This window comes from Poecile atricapillus, chromosome 2, assembly GCF_030490865.1.
Source record: "Poecile atricapillus isolate bPoeAtr1 chromosome 2, bPoeAtr1.hap1, whole genome shotgun sequence".
Lineage (NCBI taxonomy): Eukaryota > Metazoa > Chordata > Aves > Passeriformes > Paridae > Poecile > Poecile atricapillus.
Window position 1 is genome coordinate 132,610,184 of NC_081250.1, and position 20,249 is coordinate 132,630,432.

The 20,249-nt window shown below is 36.4% G+C and overlaps 1 protein-coding gene across 1 annotated transcript in view; it reads right to left on the reverse strand.

Annotated features, from left to right (window-relative positions):
* Window positions 1–20,249, reverse strand: part of RGS22 (regulator of G protein signaling 22) — a 59,230-nt gene that overhangs the window by 11,701 nt on the left and 27,280 nt on the right. The window contains 8 exon segments of the mRNA XM_058832438.1: window positions 534–695; window positions 2,689–2,751; window positions 4,577–4,735; window positions 5,354–5,516; window positions 8,655–8,803; window positions 9,297–9,389; window positions 13,998–14,192; window positions 19,881–19,982. Coding sequence (XP_058688421.1) covers window positions 534–695; window positions 2,689–2,751; window positions 4,577–4,735; window positions 5,354–5,516; window positions 8,655–8,803; window positions 9,297–9,389; window positions 13,998–14,192; window positions 19,881–19,982 — 1,086 coding nt within the window.

Below are 20,249 nucleotides of genomic sequence, written 5' to 3' on the forward strand. Positions count from 1 at the left end.
ATTTTTGGTAGATGCCATCTTTACATCTGTAGATTTGATTGAATTTTAAAGTTATCTCTCATTTTTGACAAATTACCAAATTCAGACAGCAGCTATAAAGACAAAATGAACATTTTCATGATTGCATATTTCAAATGCTCAACAGATGTATACCAAACATATATTCAAACATATACTCAAATATATATATATATATATATATATATATATATATATATATATATATGTATTCTCAAACTCTGGGCATTAGCAAGATAGGGTTAAAGATACCTTTAGAGACCCAGAAGAACACTACAGTTTGAAGAAGAATAAAGAAATACAGGAATAATGCACTTGAGTCAATAATAGCTACCATTAAGAAGCTACCATTTATTTTTTCCCTGAAAAAACAACCAGTTTAAACAGTAAGAGGCTTTATGATGAACAACAGAATGTCTATAGGTATTTTTGTTAAAATTCTCCTAATATGCAAGAATAGATGCTTTTGATTACAAACTGAATGCTATTCCCTTTTCTCCGTTTTACCACCATACCTTATACTTTTGCACCTCTTGCCAAAACAGCACTCCATTGCCCAGTAGGTCTCCCTTCAGTGCCACAAATCGTTGAAACAGATTTGCTGTCACTGGATCCAACAGCGCTTTGCGGAAAGCAATTATTTCACTAGATGAAGAAAGACTCTTATTGTCCACATGCTGTCAAAAGAAGAAATAAATGCACCAAATAAACTTTGTTTCAAAAAGCAATAACAAAGGCATTAGTTAGTGTAAACTGTCTGATTCTTATCTTTGCACTGACCCTAAGTTTCAGTAGTTTATGAGTTTATGACATGGATACAATAAAATGTGGCAAGGTTTCATTTTTTCCTTTCCTTTTTTTTTTTTTCTTTCCAGTTTGGTTTGGGGAACATTTTTTGGAAGATGTGATGGGAGAGGAAATGACTGACAATGATTTAGACCATATGACTTCATACTACAAAGTATAGAAACAGCTATTGTTATTGATTATGGAAACAGGCTACTTTTCTAGAGAACATTTTGAGTTTTATGCAAACAAACAACAAAGAAAAAGGAACACACAAACCACATAGCTTAAAGCTGTAAAATTCTTCTGACAGGGATCTCACCAACAAAATGAAGTTTGATGTGTTGCTATGATCACCAACAGAAGCCAGAGAGTTTTCTCTCCATGAAATAAAGCTACCAATAGTAAAATAGAATTTAAAGTCATTGAGACATTTTGGAAATCCTCATGCTGCCAAACACAGAACAGTAGGCAGCCAGGAAAGGGTGGAGAAAGAAAGATGGCTTATGAGGGACAGTTTGTTTGAACTGAAGTTCACGCTGGCCTGCCTTCCTGAACAAACAGTTCTCATGCTGTTGCTGAGGAGCAAGCCAAACAACCCCCTTTTGTTATCAGATGGATGAATGAAAATCATCTTCTGAAAGTGGTTCAAAACTCTTGAAGTCCTGGAGGGGGTAGAGTGCTGTTCAATGATGAGCATTGGTCAGAAACATTTTTGTTGTTGCCAACAGTCCTGGGAATCTAACCTGATCCTAAGCTGAAAGGGTTTCTACAGCTTATCTTAAAAACAGGGGTTATGCTCAGTGTCCTGTCACAGAGCCTACCCTGGCAAGGAGAGTGGTGGTTGTCCAGGGCGTCCTTTGGTTAAAATCAAGTCAGCTCAATTTTAGCAGTAGGGTTGTATGTATCTTGTCACCCCTTCTCCAAGTCTCCAAACATGTTCTATTCTCTGTGACCAGAATTTAGGGAACTTTTGGGGAAATGTATTTCTAGGGCATATTTATGTAGGGAGGAACAAAACATTGCTTCCATCCCTATACCACTATATAAAGACTGCTTATTTTATGAGTCAACAACCTTGAATCAGAACATGGAGAATAACCATCTTCCTGACAAACAGACAAGGGGAAAACTCAGTTAACAGAACCCACATGCACTTTGAATCCCTTTTGTGCTGATGGTTTGCATGGATAATTGGTGACCGGGTCTCTAGTTTGATTTCAACAGACAATAAAAGTTCAGCTGAACAAATGTACACAACTTGTATGCTGGCAATCACAAGAAGTTCACTGCTCTTCAAGAAGGAAAAAACTGGCAAACATCTGATGAAATGTATTATTACAAAGGTTTAAAAAGTTTAAATTTGATATTATCTCAGTGCTGTGAGATTAAAATACAATTCTAAGTGAAACAGATACTGTGAGATATGATTAAACCTGCCCACTCTGCTGCATACTTCACATTCCCTTTTGTGTCTGCACGTAATCCACTTGCAATAATAAATAAACTACCAGATGCTGGAATGAACAGCTTATCCAAATAAGTCCACTGCATGCAAAATACAGATAAATGTGAATTAAAGGTACAATATTCATCTGAGGAGTGTTAATAGTGCTCCAAAGCCCAGGACAAGAGAACTTTACTTTCACATATGACCTCTCCAGAAGAAAGAGAGAGAAATTTGCCGTGAACATCCAGCAGGGAGCTAAATTTAGGAGTAATGTGAGTAATCAGTCCACTGTAACCAGTACAGTCATGATTGCTTTTAACAGCATTACACTGGGGCCTCATACTGTCAACAAGGAAATTGTGAAGAGTGTGCAAGGTCCAAATGAAAAAGACTGTGAAACTGCAGACACAAGAGACATAGTAAATTTCACTTGCCTTCCGCATCATGGTTTTCTTTTGCTGGTCTTCGTGTGAAAGATCTTCAGCTATGTCCCTTACCTATAGTATAACAAAAGATTATTATTTTATTTTTTTAATATTCTTGTTTTCTGGTCAGCCTTTTAATGATTAAGACCACAGTGGTAGAATAGTTCATATGTCTTCTTATGGATTTTATTTTTTTTTTCTGAAACTTATTGTGGACCCACACAGAATGCCATCCCTTCTTCAGCTAAATGAGCACGTGCTCATTAAGACTGGGGAATTAGAGAAGATTAGAGGCAATAGCAGTCAAACTGTGCACTCCACTGGTGGTGGAGTTTACCCATAATATTCTGAAGGACCACTTATTTGAGGAAAAAATTTTAGGTTTAATTTTTTTTTAGTATGAAATGTCTGTAGTTCCTTTGTACAGCTGTATCAGAAATACAGACTTAATCTTTGTAGCTAAATTACACCTCAAACAAAGGGCAGGTTTTCTGAACAAGGACTACATAGCATGCCCACACTGTTTGTCACTGTGAAACATTAAGCCAGTGGAGAATATCATCTGGTTTCACTTCTTCTAAAATACTTTCTTCAAAGAATCTTTTCATCCTCTGAATTTTCAGTAAGAAAGAGAAAAGAGCAATTGGACATAAATGGAGTTAGGAAAAGACTTAAAGCTCATTAGAAGTATGTATTTCCTGTAAACTGTTTATTTGAGTTGAATACAGCATTTTCTAAACTCCTTGGGCTAATCTCTCTGCCAACACAGTGCAGCAGGTGCAAAAAGAGGCATGAGTTAGCTTCCAGACCTGGAAGCAGCTTAGCCTTATTGCTTGGTCTTCTGCCAGGGCTAAAGGAAGATAAAGGAGGCAGAGTTCAGCTAAAACAGGCAGAGGGTTAGTATTTTTTAAAATTTAATTTACATAATCATTATTAAAATTACAGTTTCTCTTATTAAAACCAATACTTTTCAGATTCCTTAGTGCTCTGAATCAATGGAAAAGATTCCATTTATATGTACTCCTGACAACACTTCTGACAACCTTCATGATGTTATAAAGAGGATAGAAAACAAGTTTTATGAATCAATGCAGTTGCATATGTGTCTGCTTGATGGAACTATGAAGTTTTCTTCTGCTATGACATTCACATGTCAGAGCTGTTGTGGAAGTGCAAAACACCAAGTCTTTGCATCTGTCACTAGCAGGATGATCCCCTTACATGATCACGGCCACCGAGGCACTCATGAAAGGCAGATGTTAGCTCTGCCTGTTCCTCAGTCTTTCTAATGAACCAGCAGGATTGAAAGGCTCCTCACTCCCAGCATTTGGAAACTTTCTGAAGTAACCAACTGGAGCAAGGCTTGTAGGAGTTAACCTCCCCACTCAGAAGAATTTCACAAGTCCTGAAGTTGATTCTACAGGCACTGCAGTTCCAGGTGGGAGAACGTGAACAGCGTAAAAGAAAGAATTACAGCATGGGAAGCTCACTCATTTTCTTGTGTTCTGGTCCCCTTGGGAAAATCCTTTACACAAAGCAGTGTGCAACTGTATTTTGCAAGTATTTTTGCAACTTTATTTTGCCTTTGCTAAGGCAAAATGGCATAGGGAGAGTGTAGCACTACAGCAAAAATTAGGTCACACTCCTGGAAGTGTCAACAGCTCCTTCAGATTTAGGATCTAACAATAATACTGTCAACTAAACTAAGCCTTCAGATGAACTGCCTTCACACTTATCAAGATAAATGTTTCAACCTGTACATGCTACACCATCTCTTTCAGTGTAAACTGGAAGTAAGTTGTGGGTTGCTTTTCCTCTGAACTTTTTTATCCCAGTGGTAAATTATGAGCCAAACAAAAAACAATGCCTGTATGTGTTGCCGTTGTTAAAAAATTACCTCTGCTTGTCCTTCCACCCCATGGTGTTCATCTGCCAGGAACAATGGCAGCCATTGTTTTTCTAATCTCTTCTGGGTGCATTGCTGAACTTCTAGCAGAACCGCTGCCGAAAGCTGATCACGAAGGCTTTGTCTCCTTCCTCCACCTGAATGCATTAGCTAAGCAATCCAAATACAATAACACATGACATAAACTTTTGTGTATACCAAAAGTCCTTTATCTCTCTACATCCTTGATTTAGCAAAGCATGAGCTTAACTGTAAGCAAAGCACTTAATGCATGCTTACCCAAGGCTCATATGTACTTTTCATAAAAGGGAACAGATTACATTTGTCCCTACCTATAATAGGATACAGACTCTGGCAAATAATACCCCAGCTTGACCAAGTAAATTGCCTAAGTATCAAGATATATCAGAGTACCACAGCTCAGACTTGCTGTCTGTGGCTTTAGTGACATACTAAAATAGAAAGCTGGAACAAGTCACTGTGCCGGAAAGTCATTTTTTACACTTTTTCTGAGCTGTCTTGTGCATGCTCTGGCTGTGGTCTCAGATCATAGTTTAAGAGAGCTGTTCTGTAAGAAGTAGGGAGGAAAAAACCTGAACAGGAAGGAAGGGACCTATACAATCAGAATAGAACCAGATTTCTGGCTAAAAATATAGTTAAGATTTGAGGAGATAGCTTGGGGAAAAGCTGGAGCAAACCCACTTATGAATTTTTTTCTCAGTTACAGTCACAGTGATTGTTCTTTATGAATGGTTCTGTAATCGCTACCTTTTCTTGTTGTTCTCTGGTAGCTGGGCTGTTGGGTCCGAAGAAGTACTTGTTGTTTAAGTACTTGGTTTTAATGTCTTTAGATTTTTCATCACTTTTTTCTTTATCTGTGTGGAGCATCTTTCTGAACTCTTCAATATCCAGCCAGCACATGAGATCCATGCTACAAATAAATTTAAACAGAATATTATTTCAATATTGAGTAAATTTCATCAACATTCTAGGGCATTATTAGTTTAACCACAAGCCACCAAAGTATTCAAGCCTGAAATACCAGGTCAGATTGGACTGAAATTTTATGTCATTTCTTCTCACTTGCTGAACAGGCAGAGCAAACTTACATCTTAGATATCTCACTTAGGGTGCCCTCTGGGGGTACCCTGAAAGGAGAAACCTCCTCAATACACCACTGCTAAATCCAGCAGGGTCTGTGAACCAAAACCATAGTGCAGAGCTCACAGAGAGAATGAATAATGAAACAGATGAGAATTTGAATCAGTACTGAGGTTGCAAGCCACTGAGAAATGCGTTGACACTTCCTGCTCTGCCTCCTTGTTATATTGACTGAGAAAGGAGCAGGGATGACAGCTGGGAACATCAGCCCAAGAAATCACCCCCTTCCTGCCCCATGTGAAGTGCTAGAGTTTAAATCAGTGTGCAGTTAAGCAGATAAAAACAATTAATGTCAAAATTTGTTTCTAGGGATTTTTGTGGGAATTTATGTTTTCTCATAAATTACCAATTCTACTACTTATTTAATTTGTCATAGTCAGTGACAAATCATTTCAATGATGCAATTCTCAATCTATATATTGTTCATAATATTTCAGTGTACACTATAAATTTAAGTTTGTTTTCATATAATCATAGAATGGTTTTAGACCACTCATCAACAACAGAATAAATTACGTATCTACAATTTCGGTTTATTTGACTGTTTTCTGACAGTATCTTATTAGCTGAAGTTCCATGAGGATTTTAGTGAGTATATTCACTGTATTCGCAGCAGGAAATATGAAACATTGAATCCAGACAAATCTGTTTCAGTTTTCCATTTGGTTAATAACTGGCTTTTTCAAAACATTAATCTATGAGTAAAACGTTCAAAAGCATCTGACTGATTTAAGAACAGATGTTCTCCTTTCAAAAGTCTTTTGAGACCCTTACAGAACCCTAAGTTCTACAGAGACTGAAATTCTTTCATTTGCTAGTTCATCACAACATGACTAAGTTCACCCAAATGTAAGTGATCCAAATTACTGTGGTTTATGGAGTAACTCATTGGCATCTACCTATGACAACTGACCAAATATGTGCATCTTTTTAAAAAGTAAAATATATAATCTTCAAGTGTGTTAGATAAACCACTTAGTGGTGGCTTATCCTGTCATACTGCATCAGGAGCATATCCATAGTCAATTAGCCTGGTGAGAGTAATGAGTGGTAATTCGCTAACCCAAAGTAACACAAATTGTCCTGCAGTTGTGTGAATATATCTTATATATTAACATTAAATCTTATATATTTAACAAAATATTAATTAATGGAGCTTTGTTTAGTTTCTTACCAGATATTGCGTGCAGGTACTCAACAGCCTGTCCTTCCCTGAAACTTGGATCACTTACAAGGGGACATTATCAGAACCATAAGTTTTGATGAAAAGGCAAATGACGTGTTTGTTTTTTCTGAAATTTTCCAGACTGCATTAGTTCTAGGATCCCTTCTGCTTATAGAACCATTAAGCACCTTTATTGTAGTGTGCCAGCTGGACTCCAGAGTAATTAGTCTGGACCCAGTGCTAAAACACTTTGGTGAGACTTTTTCAAATGTTTTTGTTCATTGTAAAAGTTTACAAAAAAGATTTAAAAAAAAAAAATCCATAAATTAAACATTTCTCTGCCTGGCTCTACCACGTAAGATAGGACTTGTGCGCGATTAACAAAGAAGCAAGAAATACCAGGGGCAATTCAGCATACCTGTCCATGACCTGTTACCTGCTGATTCCTACCAAGTTAGAGAGGAACTCAAGACTAGTGGTCTCTTAACTGCAATGTGTGAAGGGGGTGTGCAAGACCATTTATTGAGAGGCAGGAAGAAAATATTAAAATTTTAGTAGCACAGGTATATAATGTATTATATTTTTAAAATCTTTATTATATTATATATATAATATTTAATGTTTATTATATATAATTCTAAATCATGTTTTGATATATTTAATATATTAAAATAATATATAGTATTAATAAATATTATATTTTACTTTTTTTTTTTTATAGATACATACACATACTAGGGTTCCATGCTCAGAAAGTTTTTACTTTTTGCAAAAGGTTTGGAGATCACTTCTCTAGACAACCAACTCAGAAATAGGCAGCTATACCATAAGAATTTCCATCTTAACTCATTATCTGCCATCCTTTTGTAGTCAATAATCTTAGGAATGATCCATCCAAATTAGTTTTAGATGTCACCTTCAGAATTAGGAATATTGTGTCCAGAAGTGTATATTTCTCTCTCTGACTACAAAGGGAGCCTATGTGATGATAAGCAGAAGTGATGACATGAGTCTTGGCGAGAGGAGTTTTGTGCCAGATGCCCCTTTCTGGGCACTTCTGAAAAAGATGACCGATATCCAATGTAAAACTATAGCAGTGCTTGACTAGAAGCAACAGCCAATATGCAAAGCATCAACTCATGGGAAGCCAAATTAAAGAAAGGAAGTGACAATTTTAAGACAAAAGAAAAAGTGTCACCTTCTGTTTAGATCTTTTAAAACAAACAGGCTCACTTTTTCAAAGACCCTGCCTAAGATTGTATCTGCTACAAGCTGGCACTTAAATCTGTTCAGCAAACACAAAACTGTGGTTGCTGTCACACTGTGAGAATAACATGACTGTTTCCTATTTGTACGTTTTTATAATAACCAGCTTTAATTTTTAAAATGTACTGAATTGAATCTGTACTAAAAAACAGAAAATTTTATTCATTATAGGCTAATTGTTCTACTCAGGGGTTTGCCACAAATCAAAGCAGAAACTGAAAACAGAACTGTAATACAAATATGTTTTGACAGGAGAATTTTTACCCCAAACACATTAAGATAATTCAGTTATCTGAACAATGTTTCTGTGTGTTTCATAAATATGCAAAAACATCTTTTAAAAAACTAAAATCTGTCAACATTTAGATTACCAAGATCATTATTATTATCAAGAAATATTATTACCAAGAAATATTATTATCAAATATTTCTTTTGAACTTAGAAACAGGTAAAATAATAATAATGAAGAAACCTACCTAGCAGAATGCTTATTAAGAAAAGCCCGGAACTGTTCTAACTTCTTTTTGTCATGGATCAGGTCAGATAGATTAGGACCTGCCAATTCTTTGGGAGCTTGATGGAAGTTCTGATCTTCTTCAAGTGCCCCCGTGTCAGCAACCGGACCCTGAGGGGAGAAATTATTTTGCTTGCATAACTGTTTTTTTACCTCTGTATTTTTCTCACTCTAATAATCCTTGCATTAGATAATTGATCTGTAAAACAGCTTTCTAATCACTGAGAAAATAAATTCATTTAAGGCTCCAGCTCCTAGTAAGCTTTACTTTCATGTTTGTTTTAAACATATCACTGTCTGCAGGTTCCATAATCAAATAATCCAATAAATACCTGTAATTCACTTGAAATGGAAGTATTTACTCAAGAGTAAGGGCCCAAAATACATTCCACAGGCTTTAGGTCTGATGTTGACAGAACTAACAGAAGACCTGTGTATCTAATTAACACAATGGCTGTCAATCAGTTCCCAAAATGAATGGTAGAAATCAGACTATTTGCATCTCCAAAATAGCATCTGCTCAGCCTTTCATTGCTGATACTCAAAGTGTGAACCCTCTCTGACAAAGAAAGGGTTTGTTTTTGTTAGTAGGTACTTGTCTTACCTCATCCTTCTTGGAACTACTCACTTGATGCAAAGCCTGGAGCTCTCTAAAGTACACGGAGTCCAGCTGTTGAGTTTCTTCCACCAACTCCACCTAATAAAAATAATATCTTGTATCACCCCTATAGTACACATTATAGAAAGATGTAGAACTACATGGGCACTTTGCCAGTGACAGTGGACATAAAAGAATACATTTACCAGTAATGAGACTGATGTTTACAAGAGACAAGAAGTCACATTCTCATGACAAACAATTCTATCAATAGCTCTATATCAAATAATAATATCAAAACAAGATTTTCCCATCTTTGTAGGACCAGATGCAGATTTCTGCAGAATTCTACTAAATAACCTAACTATAAATTTAAGTAAATAACTTTGATTCAAAAAATTGCTAAATTCTAATGTGTACATAATATATAGTGTACATTATCGTGTATATATTGTGCATATATTATATTGTGTATATTGGGTCAGACATACCTGATTGCCTGTGACAGCAAATTGTATGTCAAACTGCCACTGAGAAGCAGAAAAACAGTTCTTAGAACTAGAACTCTCAATGAGAAATATCAAGAAGACAGAGTGCCACAGACTTGGAGAAACAGAAATTTAAGGTGAGAAAGATGTTAAAATATCTAAACAATAACGATGAAAGCTTTCTGACTTTTAGTCTTGTCCCCTTTCTTAAATTATTAACTGTGTGTGATTTGAATTAATGAAGTTGGTATTTTTTTAACTTAATTAGAAGTTGTATGTAACTACAGCAGTTATTCATGTTATGTACAATCTGTAACTGCGAAAGAGATATTTGGTGATCCTCCTGGGTGACTAAACCATTTGAATGCAGATTTTAGGATATTTAGCAAAATCGAGCTAATACCTTACACTGATCTGCATGCCCATTACAAAGATTAGAAAGCTGTGATTATCTTATACAAGTGTTTATGTTAAGAGAGAGAAGAGAATGTTTAGATTAATATTTATGATACTTTCATCTAAATGTGAATACCACACTAATCACTGTGTTATCTGAATGTCTTCAAGCTCAATGTAACTTTATTCCATTGTTATAAAGTGCTTTGGGCTATCCCTTCTCTTAAAAGAAAATATAGTTTAAAATTAAATAGTAAAATAATAGAACATTTTTCATAAAGTTTAAAGAGAAAGTAGATAGAGGCAGAACAAGAGTCAATGGTAAAAAGAAACTCTCCTGATTTCATCTTTCATTTAAAGAAAAACACAGATATAGATATATTGAACGTGTCCCAAATAAACAATTTTGGACTCACCTAATTCTTGATAAAATATCTTGTTTCATTATGGGCCAAATATGTCCTGCTATAGAGTAGAACAAAGGGGAAGACTAGAGCCAGGGACTGAACAAAATACAAAGCAGACGTTGTCTTTGTGCTTGGGAAGGAGTATGCCTAACTATCAGCCTGCACCTAGTACAAAGAGACTCTAGTGCCTCCTAGAACAGGTCATTTTATGTCTGTGTATTATAACTCTTCACAAACACTTGTATTGTGCAGTCAAAATGATTTAGTTGGTTTTCTCATGCTTGGATTAAGATCTTTGTGTTATTAGAGCACTGGGAAGCCTGCACATAACTTCCCTTGCAAAGTAACGCATCCTCCAAACTGAAAGGGCAATAGATTATCCTGTGCTTAATTCAAGGAGATATAAACTGACATACATATTAACTGCAAAGTATATTTCTTCAATTCTTACTTTTCATTAGAAGCAGTGAAAACAGAGAGCTTAAAAGCAGACTCCTTTTAATGCAAAAACAGCGTATAAGAGCTGTGCAGATCACTCAGTGAGGACCAGCAATAGACACTAGACAGCTCTTATAGAGCACAGAAAACACACAGTTGCAAAAGACTATAAAACTAGTCTGATAGAAAGGACATAAAATTTCAGGTTCATGAAAAGTATCAGTCAATTCCAAGGTGCACTGCAGGTTATAAAGAATTATAGCTGAAATAGTTTAGAAAAAAAAAATTATCTGAAAGGTTAGAAAAGACGTGGAAAAGCAAAGAAAATATTTTACAGATGTGTTTGGATTGCTATATTTCATTTCACTAAGACTCTCAAAGTTTCAAAGTTTCTAAAGGATATTATGTTATCACAGGATGAGAGGTAAAGTCCCCTCGTGAATTAATTACAAGGTAGAAAATCAAAACCAAAGAAATAAATAACTTTCATTATGGGGTGGGGTTCCTGTTGGAGTCTCACAGGGACCTGCACTGAGGTTGTTTTTTAAACATTCAGAAACTATCTGAAAAAGGAGGTGAGTGAAGAGGCAACAAAGTTTGCAAAATTATTCCACAGAGCAAAAAATTAAATTGACTGTGAAAAGCTGCAGGATAGCAGGACACTTTAGCATCTGCGTGATAAAAGGCCAGCTGAATTCAACGATAATAAACATTAAGTCATTCCAGTGAGCTCCAAATTAGGGCTTTCCATTAGTAGTTATTACTTGGGAAGAAAATCTTGGAATCATTGCAGATGTCTATTAGCTCACATTTTGCACATCCACTCAAAGTTCACCAGGAGTCAAAAGGCAATTAGAATGATAAGGACCAATTAGGAACGGACAGAGTACAACAGAAAATATGGTTCTGCCACTGGATAATCCTTAGTGCCTGCAGACCTTGAGTACTGCTTGCATCTCATCAAAAGAATATAAAGTAATACATACAGATGGGGCAGTAAGTGCAGCAAAGGTATGGAACACCTTCTGTAGAAGGAGAGGTCAAAGTGTCTAGGGTTCTTGAGTTTCAAAGAGATCTAACTGAAGTGGAATATAACAGAAACTTGTAAAAGCATAACAATATTGAGAATAGGACAAGATAGGAATTGTTTACCTGTTCCTTATGACATACAGAACTAGGGCACCAGGTGAAATTATCAGGAAGGGGTTTGCAAACAAATCAAGATACGCATTTTCTTCTCATATGGCTTGACTAAACCATGAAACACACTTCTATGGTGAGGCTGAAGATACATCACTCAAGATACATTTTACAGAAACCCATGGTGGAAAAATAGCCTCATCAAAGACTATTAAAATAAAAAAATGTGGATAAGAATCCCTGTTCTATGGAATTCTTTGTTTGCAAGTGCTAAATATGGTTCTATGTTTCTTTTCTGTTCTTATACTCCATTCTTTAATACTGGTCACCACCTAACAGGCTTAGAAGACCATTCTCAACTTTGATTTTAGGATCTATTCATCTAGTTGTTCTTACATGCACGCATGATATAGAACCAAAAATACACTGTACTACAAAACGTCTGCAAAGGATTTCAAAATATTTTGCGGGGGGCAATGTGGGCATGTTATTACAGGCTGACAAGTGATGATATTTCCTATAAATTGGACATGCTTCATCTAAGGTCATAGTGAAGAAAAGCAGGAGAAAGAACTTCCTGCCAAAGAACTAACTTCCTGCCCTCTAACTCCTGATTCCCCTCTGTAAGTTTCTCTTTCCATATCCAAGAGAGAGATGGTAAAAACTGAAATCAGGATCATGGAATCTAGAGTATCCTCAGTTAGAAGGGACCTACAAGGATAATTGAGTCCAACTCCTGATCCTGCACAGGATATAGTCCCCAGAGGCACACCATGTGCCCCAGATCATTGTCCAAGCACTTCTTGAACTCTGTCAGGCTTGGTGCTTGGCCTGGGGAGCCTGCTCCAGTACCCAGCCACCCTGTGGACAAAGGAATTTTTCCTAATATCCTACCTAAACCTCCTCTGACACAACTTCAGGCCATTCCCTTGGGGCCTGTCACTGGGCACCACAGAGAAGAGATTGGTGCCTCTAGACCACCTCAATCTTTTCCTCTCCAGGCTGACTAAGTGACCTCAGGAATTGTAGTCTACCCCTCAAGGCCCTTCACCATCTTCATAGCCCTCCTCTGGACATTTTCCAGTAGCTTTATATCTTTCTTGTATTGTGGCACCCAGAAGGAGTTTGACGTACAGCTAGCAACTTGGGGGTAAGTTTACAAAGAACAGAGAGCCATAGCATCCACCATTGTCATCACCATTTCTTGTTGTTATTTGTCAAAGGCACAGCCAGGATTGCAGCCATCTCCTCTGACCTCCACGAGCATGCTCAATTCAAGCTTTCGGGACATTTTGGGATTAGAACTGTGTACACCTCTGAGTCACTTTTTTTAGAGCAGCAATCTAAAAATGTTTGGGGCAAATACAGCTCAATCACCACATCACATTTCCTCTATGCTAGCAGTAGCCACACTTAAATTGTGAACACCAGAAATACCTACTGTCACTGCACTGACATTCTAAAAAATCACCTTATTATGTGCTTATCATTAAAAATACAGAGTGCTTGTGGGAAATCCATCATAAAAAAATTACTTCTGATCAATGGTACGATTGCAGAAACATGAAACTTCCTGAGAGCAGAGTTTTACCACAGCAAGATGTGCTCCTCCCCAGTTCACAGACCAAGGAGTCTATGAAGCCCGCACCTTCCTTTCAGATGAGAAGTCTACTCTCTACAAGAAGCTCAGCGGATTTCCACATATCAGGATGGAAAGAAGTAAAAGATATTTAATAGTTCTCCCTTCCTGAGTATAAATACAACAGGTTTGCATATGAATGCTCTTTTGATTTTCTTCTCTGAAATAAGAATTTTTCATGGTGCCATCCAGATATTACCTTTCTATAAGTGTATTCATCTGCTTCCACCATCTTCATCCATGGTTCCAGCAGAATAGCGAGGATATGTTCTTCTGCTGTATCAAAAAGGTCCTCAAAAGCTGGGTGAATTTTGTGATAAATCATATTTTTCTTATTCTGATTAAGTCCAATGTCCATACTGGCAGATGGAGCAATGTAATTTGCATAAAGGAACTACAATAAAACAGAAGAAAACTGTATCTTAGCCATCATCCATTTCAATGGCCACAGACCCTTGAAGGAGAGAATTAATGCGTATTTGTCCCTCACTGCCCTGCTGTATGTTCAGAACTAGCATTAGTCCAAAACTCAGTTATTGGCATAATGGAACTCCCTGCCATTTTCACTCTTACTCATTAAAATGGTTAATGCAATTTTCATTTGGATAAATTTGGCTGATATTTAGATTCAGATAATCACTGTAATAATTATTACAGCAACTGCACTCTTCATGAAGTCCCGCTGTTGTTTTGAAGAATATGTGCTGGGCCAATTAGTGAAGGCATCTTACTTCTTCAAAGAGATGTAATTTGTAAATTTGAGGTTAAAACTAATGAAAAATGATACTATTTCATTCTGTGTGGAGGTTCTCTTATTTAGTTTTTTGATGATGGTGAGACTCTTATTATAGTATGGGATCCATGCAGGAGACACCACTGCACAGCTAAGGTCTAAGCCCTTACCAAAACAAGAATCACAACATACTTCATATCTGAAGCACAGTTTGCCATTCAACATGCACAAGGAGCAAAAAACTCAACCTGCAGGATATTTCCTTCTCCCATACAGCTCATCCTTAAAGCACAGAGTAATGTTATGTATTTCAATTTTTTTTTCATACAGTCCCCTATGTACAACTCTTGTTTTCTAAATGTTTTGTAAATTATGCTATGAAAATGATTATTGAAAACTCAGAGTAAAACACTTGTTTTCCAGGAATTTCTCGGAGGAAGATATTCCAAACTAGCCTTCTAAAACTTCAAGATTCTGACTTCAGCTAGGAACTCAAGTAAAAAAAAGGTGCTGCCAAAATACATTTCATATCCTTATAAATATTTTCTCTTCTTCATATTGTGGAAGTCTAACTATATTTTAAACATACAGTCAGGGACCAGATTAGTAGCACAAATCAGAATTTCTGTCTAGGATAGCATTCACAAGTCCATTTTCACAATTTATTATCACAGGTTTGACAGTGAAGAATTCAGGATTCTGATAATTCTTATTTTCCCTAAGTTGCTAAAATCCATCTGTAACTAGCAGATGTACAAAGCAATAGAAGAGAAGAAAATAATACATTTACTCTGTGTTCAGGCAGTAATAAAACACTTGTGTGCTTAGATTTCAAGCACAAGGGAAGAATGTTTGAGTACATTAATTAACTATGTTTCTGTTTGTTTTAAATTAAATGCTGATTTATTAGACTCTCTCTTTCAAACAGCAATAGATATATCCCCTTTATTTTGGACCTTTACAATTTGAAACAAACCCTTTAGATTCTCCTGGTATTAGGTCACTGAGGAATATAGGGCTGTGATGGCTGACATCCATCCCCCAGTTAACTCTTGTTACGATTACTGTATTTATTGTGCAGGCAGGATTCTACACTCTTTCCACATGTCTATATTTTCCCTGCAAATAAAGATGGTTTGTGCCTACTGTGCCTATTATTATCAGTGCAATAATGATATGAAGGTGAAAGGTATAAGAGAAATAGAACATCCATAGGGAGGGTCTTACCTGCAAACAAGACCATATTTATCCTAAATTAAACCCTTCTCAGTAAATCCCGATGTACATTTAAATTTAACAGCTTTAAACAGATTTCCAAAGTTGAAAGTTACTTTGAAGAGCCCTAACACTAGAAAAGTTTCAGCTAAATCATGTTTACTCTGATCCAAAACATTTAATATATAAAATTAGTCAAATTAAAAAGGACAAATCCAATGATACCAAGATGCGGTATCTTTAAAAATAGCCTTTTTAAAAAGGGGTTAACCATTTCAGTTGTGATTAAGACTACGTTACTTCACCTGTTATGACTTACCACACAAGGGGTCTGTAAATCAATAAAAAGCTTCAAAAAGAGGTCCTCAATATTTCAGCACAAATTGACCTGGTTCCTTAAATGAGTGATCATTTGAGCATAGTTTTAAGAATAAAATAAAAACAAACACACCACAAGTTTCTTGGCTGCAATTCCCTTTCCCAATGATCTTGTATGAAATAGGTTAACCTGAGTATATCTGCTACTCTTCTTTAGAGCTGCCAAAAAGTATCAGCCTACCAAGTCAGAAATTGCCCAGACCAAGAAATGTTGACCAAAAGCTATTGACAATCTGCTCACATGAATGCTGTTGTAATATATTGCCACATTAGGGACTGCTTTTGTAGGCTGCTCTACCTGCAGAGCTGCCCCCAGTTCTTTTTAATTTCACATGCAAAACCAGAACATAGTAAAGATAGACATTTTTCTCCAGAACCAATAGTTAGGGCAGGCAATACACATGAAGGAAAAATTTAGAAGTGGTTAAGCTAGCTAGAGGAATGTACTTATCCAAACTCAAAGAACCAGACCCTCAGTGGTGTAATCATTATTGTCTCTTCATTTGAAGGATGCATATTTGCAGTGTCAGAGGGTTTGGCATCTTTTTACTTGAATTCTCATAAGAATCCATTGCAATGGGATTTGACCAAGTAAGTGAATACATCTGCATTTGCAGATAGGAGAGAAATGAGAAGTAGCTTTCATCCCTGTGTCCCTTGCACAGAGTTGAGGTGCCTCTCTAGATCTGCACAGATTTGATTGCAAGGACTGCAGAAAAAAAAACTGAGAAGAGTTCTAGACATGTCAAAAAGAGGAAAAGTGTCTGTTCATAGCCTTCAACACAGGGCAATGCAGTTTGCAAGACACATTTTATAAAAAGTAATGATCATAGCCTCGTTTTATTCCCATGTCATGGAATTCCTGAGGTTTTCTCATTCTCATGGAATATTGAAACTGTTATATTGGTCAATATCTTATGGGATCAACAGGAAAAATTACATTAAATGAACTTACAGGTTAACAAATTCATACAAAAATCTGAAGCATATGACATCAAGTGCATATCAAGCTTTGTTGATCCATTGTTTTGTTCCTGTTGAAAAACACAGTAATTTTTCTAGCTGCCAGCCATAAATTCTCCTATAAATGTAAATATGTGATGAACCCAAACCTTATCTGGAAATTTGGTCAGTTTGCATAATGGAATTACTTAAAATTGCACAAACCTGATTATACAAAATGGTTACAAAATTCAGATTAAGACTTTGGCCTCATTTATGACTTTACAAATCATGGATTGTATAGGCCTTGGGGTCTGGTGTGAATTCATCCCCAGATGAGAAGGCTTTGATAAGCAATTTCAGAATGACTGGAGTGAAGCAAGAAATGCGAGAAAGATTTAAGTCCAAGTGCTTTGTACTGCTGCCCAAAGGAATGAATATTGCTCTGATCTAAACGAGGGGCTTGTGCAGCTGCTTGGCAGAATCATATGATGGAAGAATGCAATGCACTGGCTGGTGTTAAACAGAGAGGCTAAACTGCCTTAACCTCCATCATCACTTCCCACTAACATAAATCTTGTATCTGACCCTAAAAGTCCACAGTAATAAGGACTCCCTTTATCTAAATTGATTGTAGCATTAAAATATTGTATTTTCCACAACTGTATTAAATTTTCTAATTCTAAATAACTTCTTTTAAAATTAAAATCTGACATTATATGGTTCTTTATTGGTTTAATTTTCAAATTTTTTTACAATCCTGTGCATATATTTACAGTGAATAATCATGTATGTTCCTGGATGATTACTGGTACTTGTCATTGTTCTTATCCATCAGATTTTATTCTCGGTGTAGTTTCTTTCCCCAGGTGAATGCATATATACCTTGGAAACCATCTTATTACTCTATTTTATTTTACTGCTGAAATAGCAATGCCTAACAAATGAAACAAGGTTTGTTCTTGTTTCTAACAGGAAGCAGGCAGCACACGTATGGAACACTCTATTTGTCTATACATATCCCTTTCTGTAATAAACGGTAAAATATATATGAAAATGTGTCACGTGAATCTGATTCACATTCTCTTAGGAGTAATTGGAGCAACTGTCTTCTTGTGCCAAAGGTGAGTGCAGAATTTGGGAAGGCATCCCTTCTGTAAGCAGACTCTGTAGATTGGTTGCAGCTTGACTCTTCACGGTGTTCCAATCAAAACAAGTATAATTTTTCTGCAGCCTTAAAAGGCAAGCTTGAGAATGATACCAAATGTTGCAGCACATGTGTTGATTTGTTATGTTACATTTCAGCTGTTAGTTATGCTAATGGAACAGTTTCACATATTTCGTTTTGATGTATTTACTTTCACGGCTGTGTGGATGTACTGTCTGCAATTGCCTGGTAACACTGATTGTATGATGTTCTGCTGTCACCACCAGGCCAGCACTGGAAATAAGATTAGTAAAAAAGACCTGGGCCTTAAATTTTCAGCCATGCAACCACTGCAAAAAGAATGTAAACTGGTGTAAAATGAAACCAAAATGAAAACCATCAGGGACTATAAGCTAAGCTTTGGCCTGCAATAAAAACACATAGGAAAATGGTGACACAGACTAGATATGGTCAACTTGCATATCTGCTGTGAGGAGGTCCCCAGCCACACACATGGATGGATACAAGAGACAGTCAGACTTAAGGGGACATTCAGTTGCCCACAGCCTCAGGCCGTAACGAGCTGGAGGGGCAAACAACTAAATAGGGTAGCAGTTCAGAGACAGAAGAGAGGGAGGAATCCATGCCTTGGCCTCTACTTTGAATTTCTGTACAAAGAACACTGATTCAGATGAGAATTCTGGACAAATATGCAAAATTCTGTCATCTTCCCAAACCTCCAAGAAGGAAAAGAAGACAAATTCAAGGATGTCCAGATGCTCAGGAACATGTCATATAAAGAAATTACTCTCTACAGATATTTGTTCCAATGATAGGTGAAGAATCTTTTCTCTATTACAGTACAAATTGAACTATGCAGATAGGATATACTCCTACACAAGTTTTATAGAGGAAAATCAGACCAAAATTCCACAAAGTGATTTTAAAAGTTCTTCGTAGTTCTTCGAATTATATAACGCTGTTGCAGTTTCTTTCCCTGATGGAACCAATCTACTCTGCCTTCAGCACCACTGTGAGCTAAGTGCATGCTCAATTAAAATACTCTTTTATAGGAAATAACACTTAACATCACTTAAAATTACCACTTAACATCAAATGAGGGTCTAAAGATCTATTTAGGGGATGACAACCATGGGAAAGATAAGAATGATGCCCTGACAATCATAACAATCAAAAAGGGCCAACAAAGATCAATTTTCATTATTGAGGTTGTTCTCTGAGGTCTGTACTATGAGATCTGCAATTCTAACCCACACAGGAGATGGAAGGAAAGGTACAGCACAATTAGATGTTTCAGAAAAAGTACTATCTCTGATGTTAACACTAAGCAGACAGTTTCCAAATATGACACAATGTAGCTAAGGGGAGTTCAGGTAAACTGAGTATAATAGATAAAACTGGGAACAGGCTGCAGAGCCTGGAAATCAAACTATGCATGTTTAACGTTTGAATCAAGAAATTCCATGGAAACAATCCAAAGAGCTTCTTTTATTGTCCACAACACAGATTTACTTTGGTGTGGGTTGTCAAGATTTGGAAACTTTTCTATTTTCTATCTTCTTTTCAGTCTTTATACTGAACAAATACATTTGTGAAGGAATGAATAAATGTATTTTTGAAAGAGAAACACATTATTTACAACTTACTTGAGCTTGATTGCATATTTGAAAATGTTGAAGTGTTTCTTGGTAAAAAAGCTGATTATAAGCCTGTAGGTCGAACCAAAAGTACACGCAGTTCTTCCACAACTAGAGATGAAAAATATTTTAAGTTATTGCTACCCAAAAATCACAATTTTATAAAAAAACTGGCTTCCCAATGCAAGTGATTATTTAGCTCCTTGGGGTCATCATAAATCCAAGCTCCATTTAAGATGGATTTAATCTTCTGTTGCATACTGGCAGAAGGACAACCTATTTAATAGCATCATCACATTGATACTCTATCTTTTACTGTAACCTTTATGCATTATTGGCCATTAAAATCATTAACATTGTGGATAACATTTGAAGAGT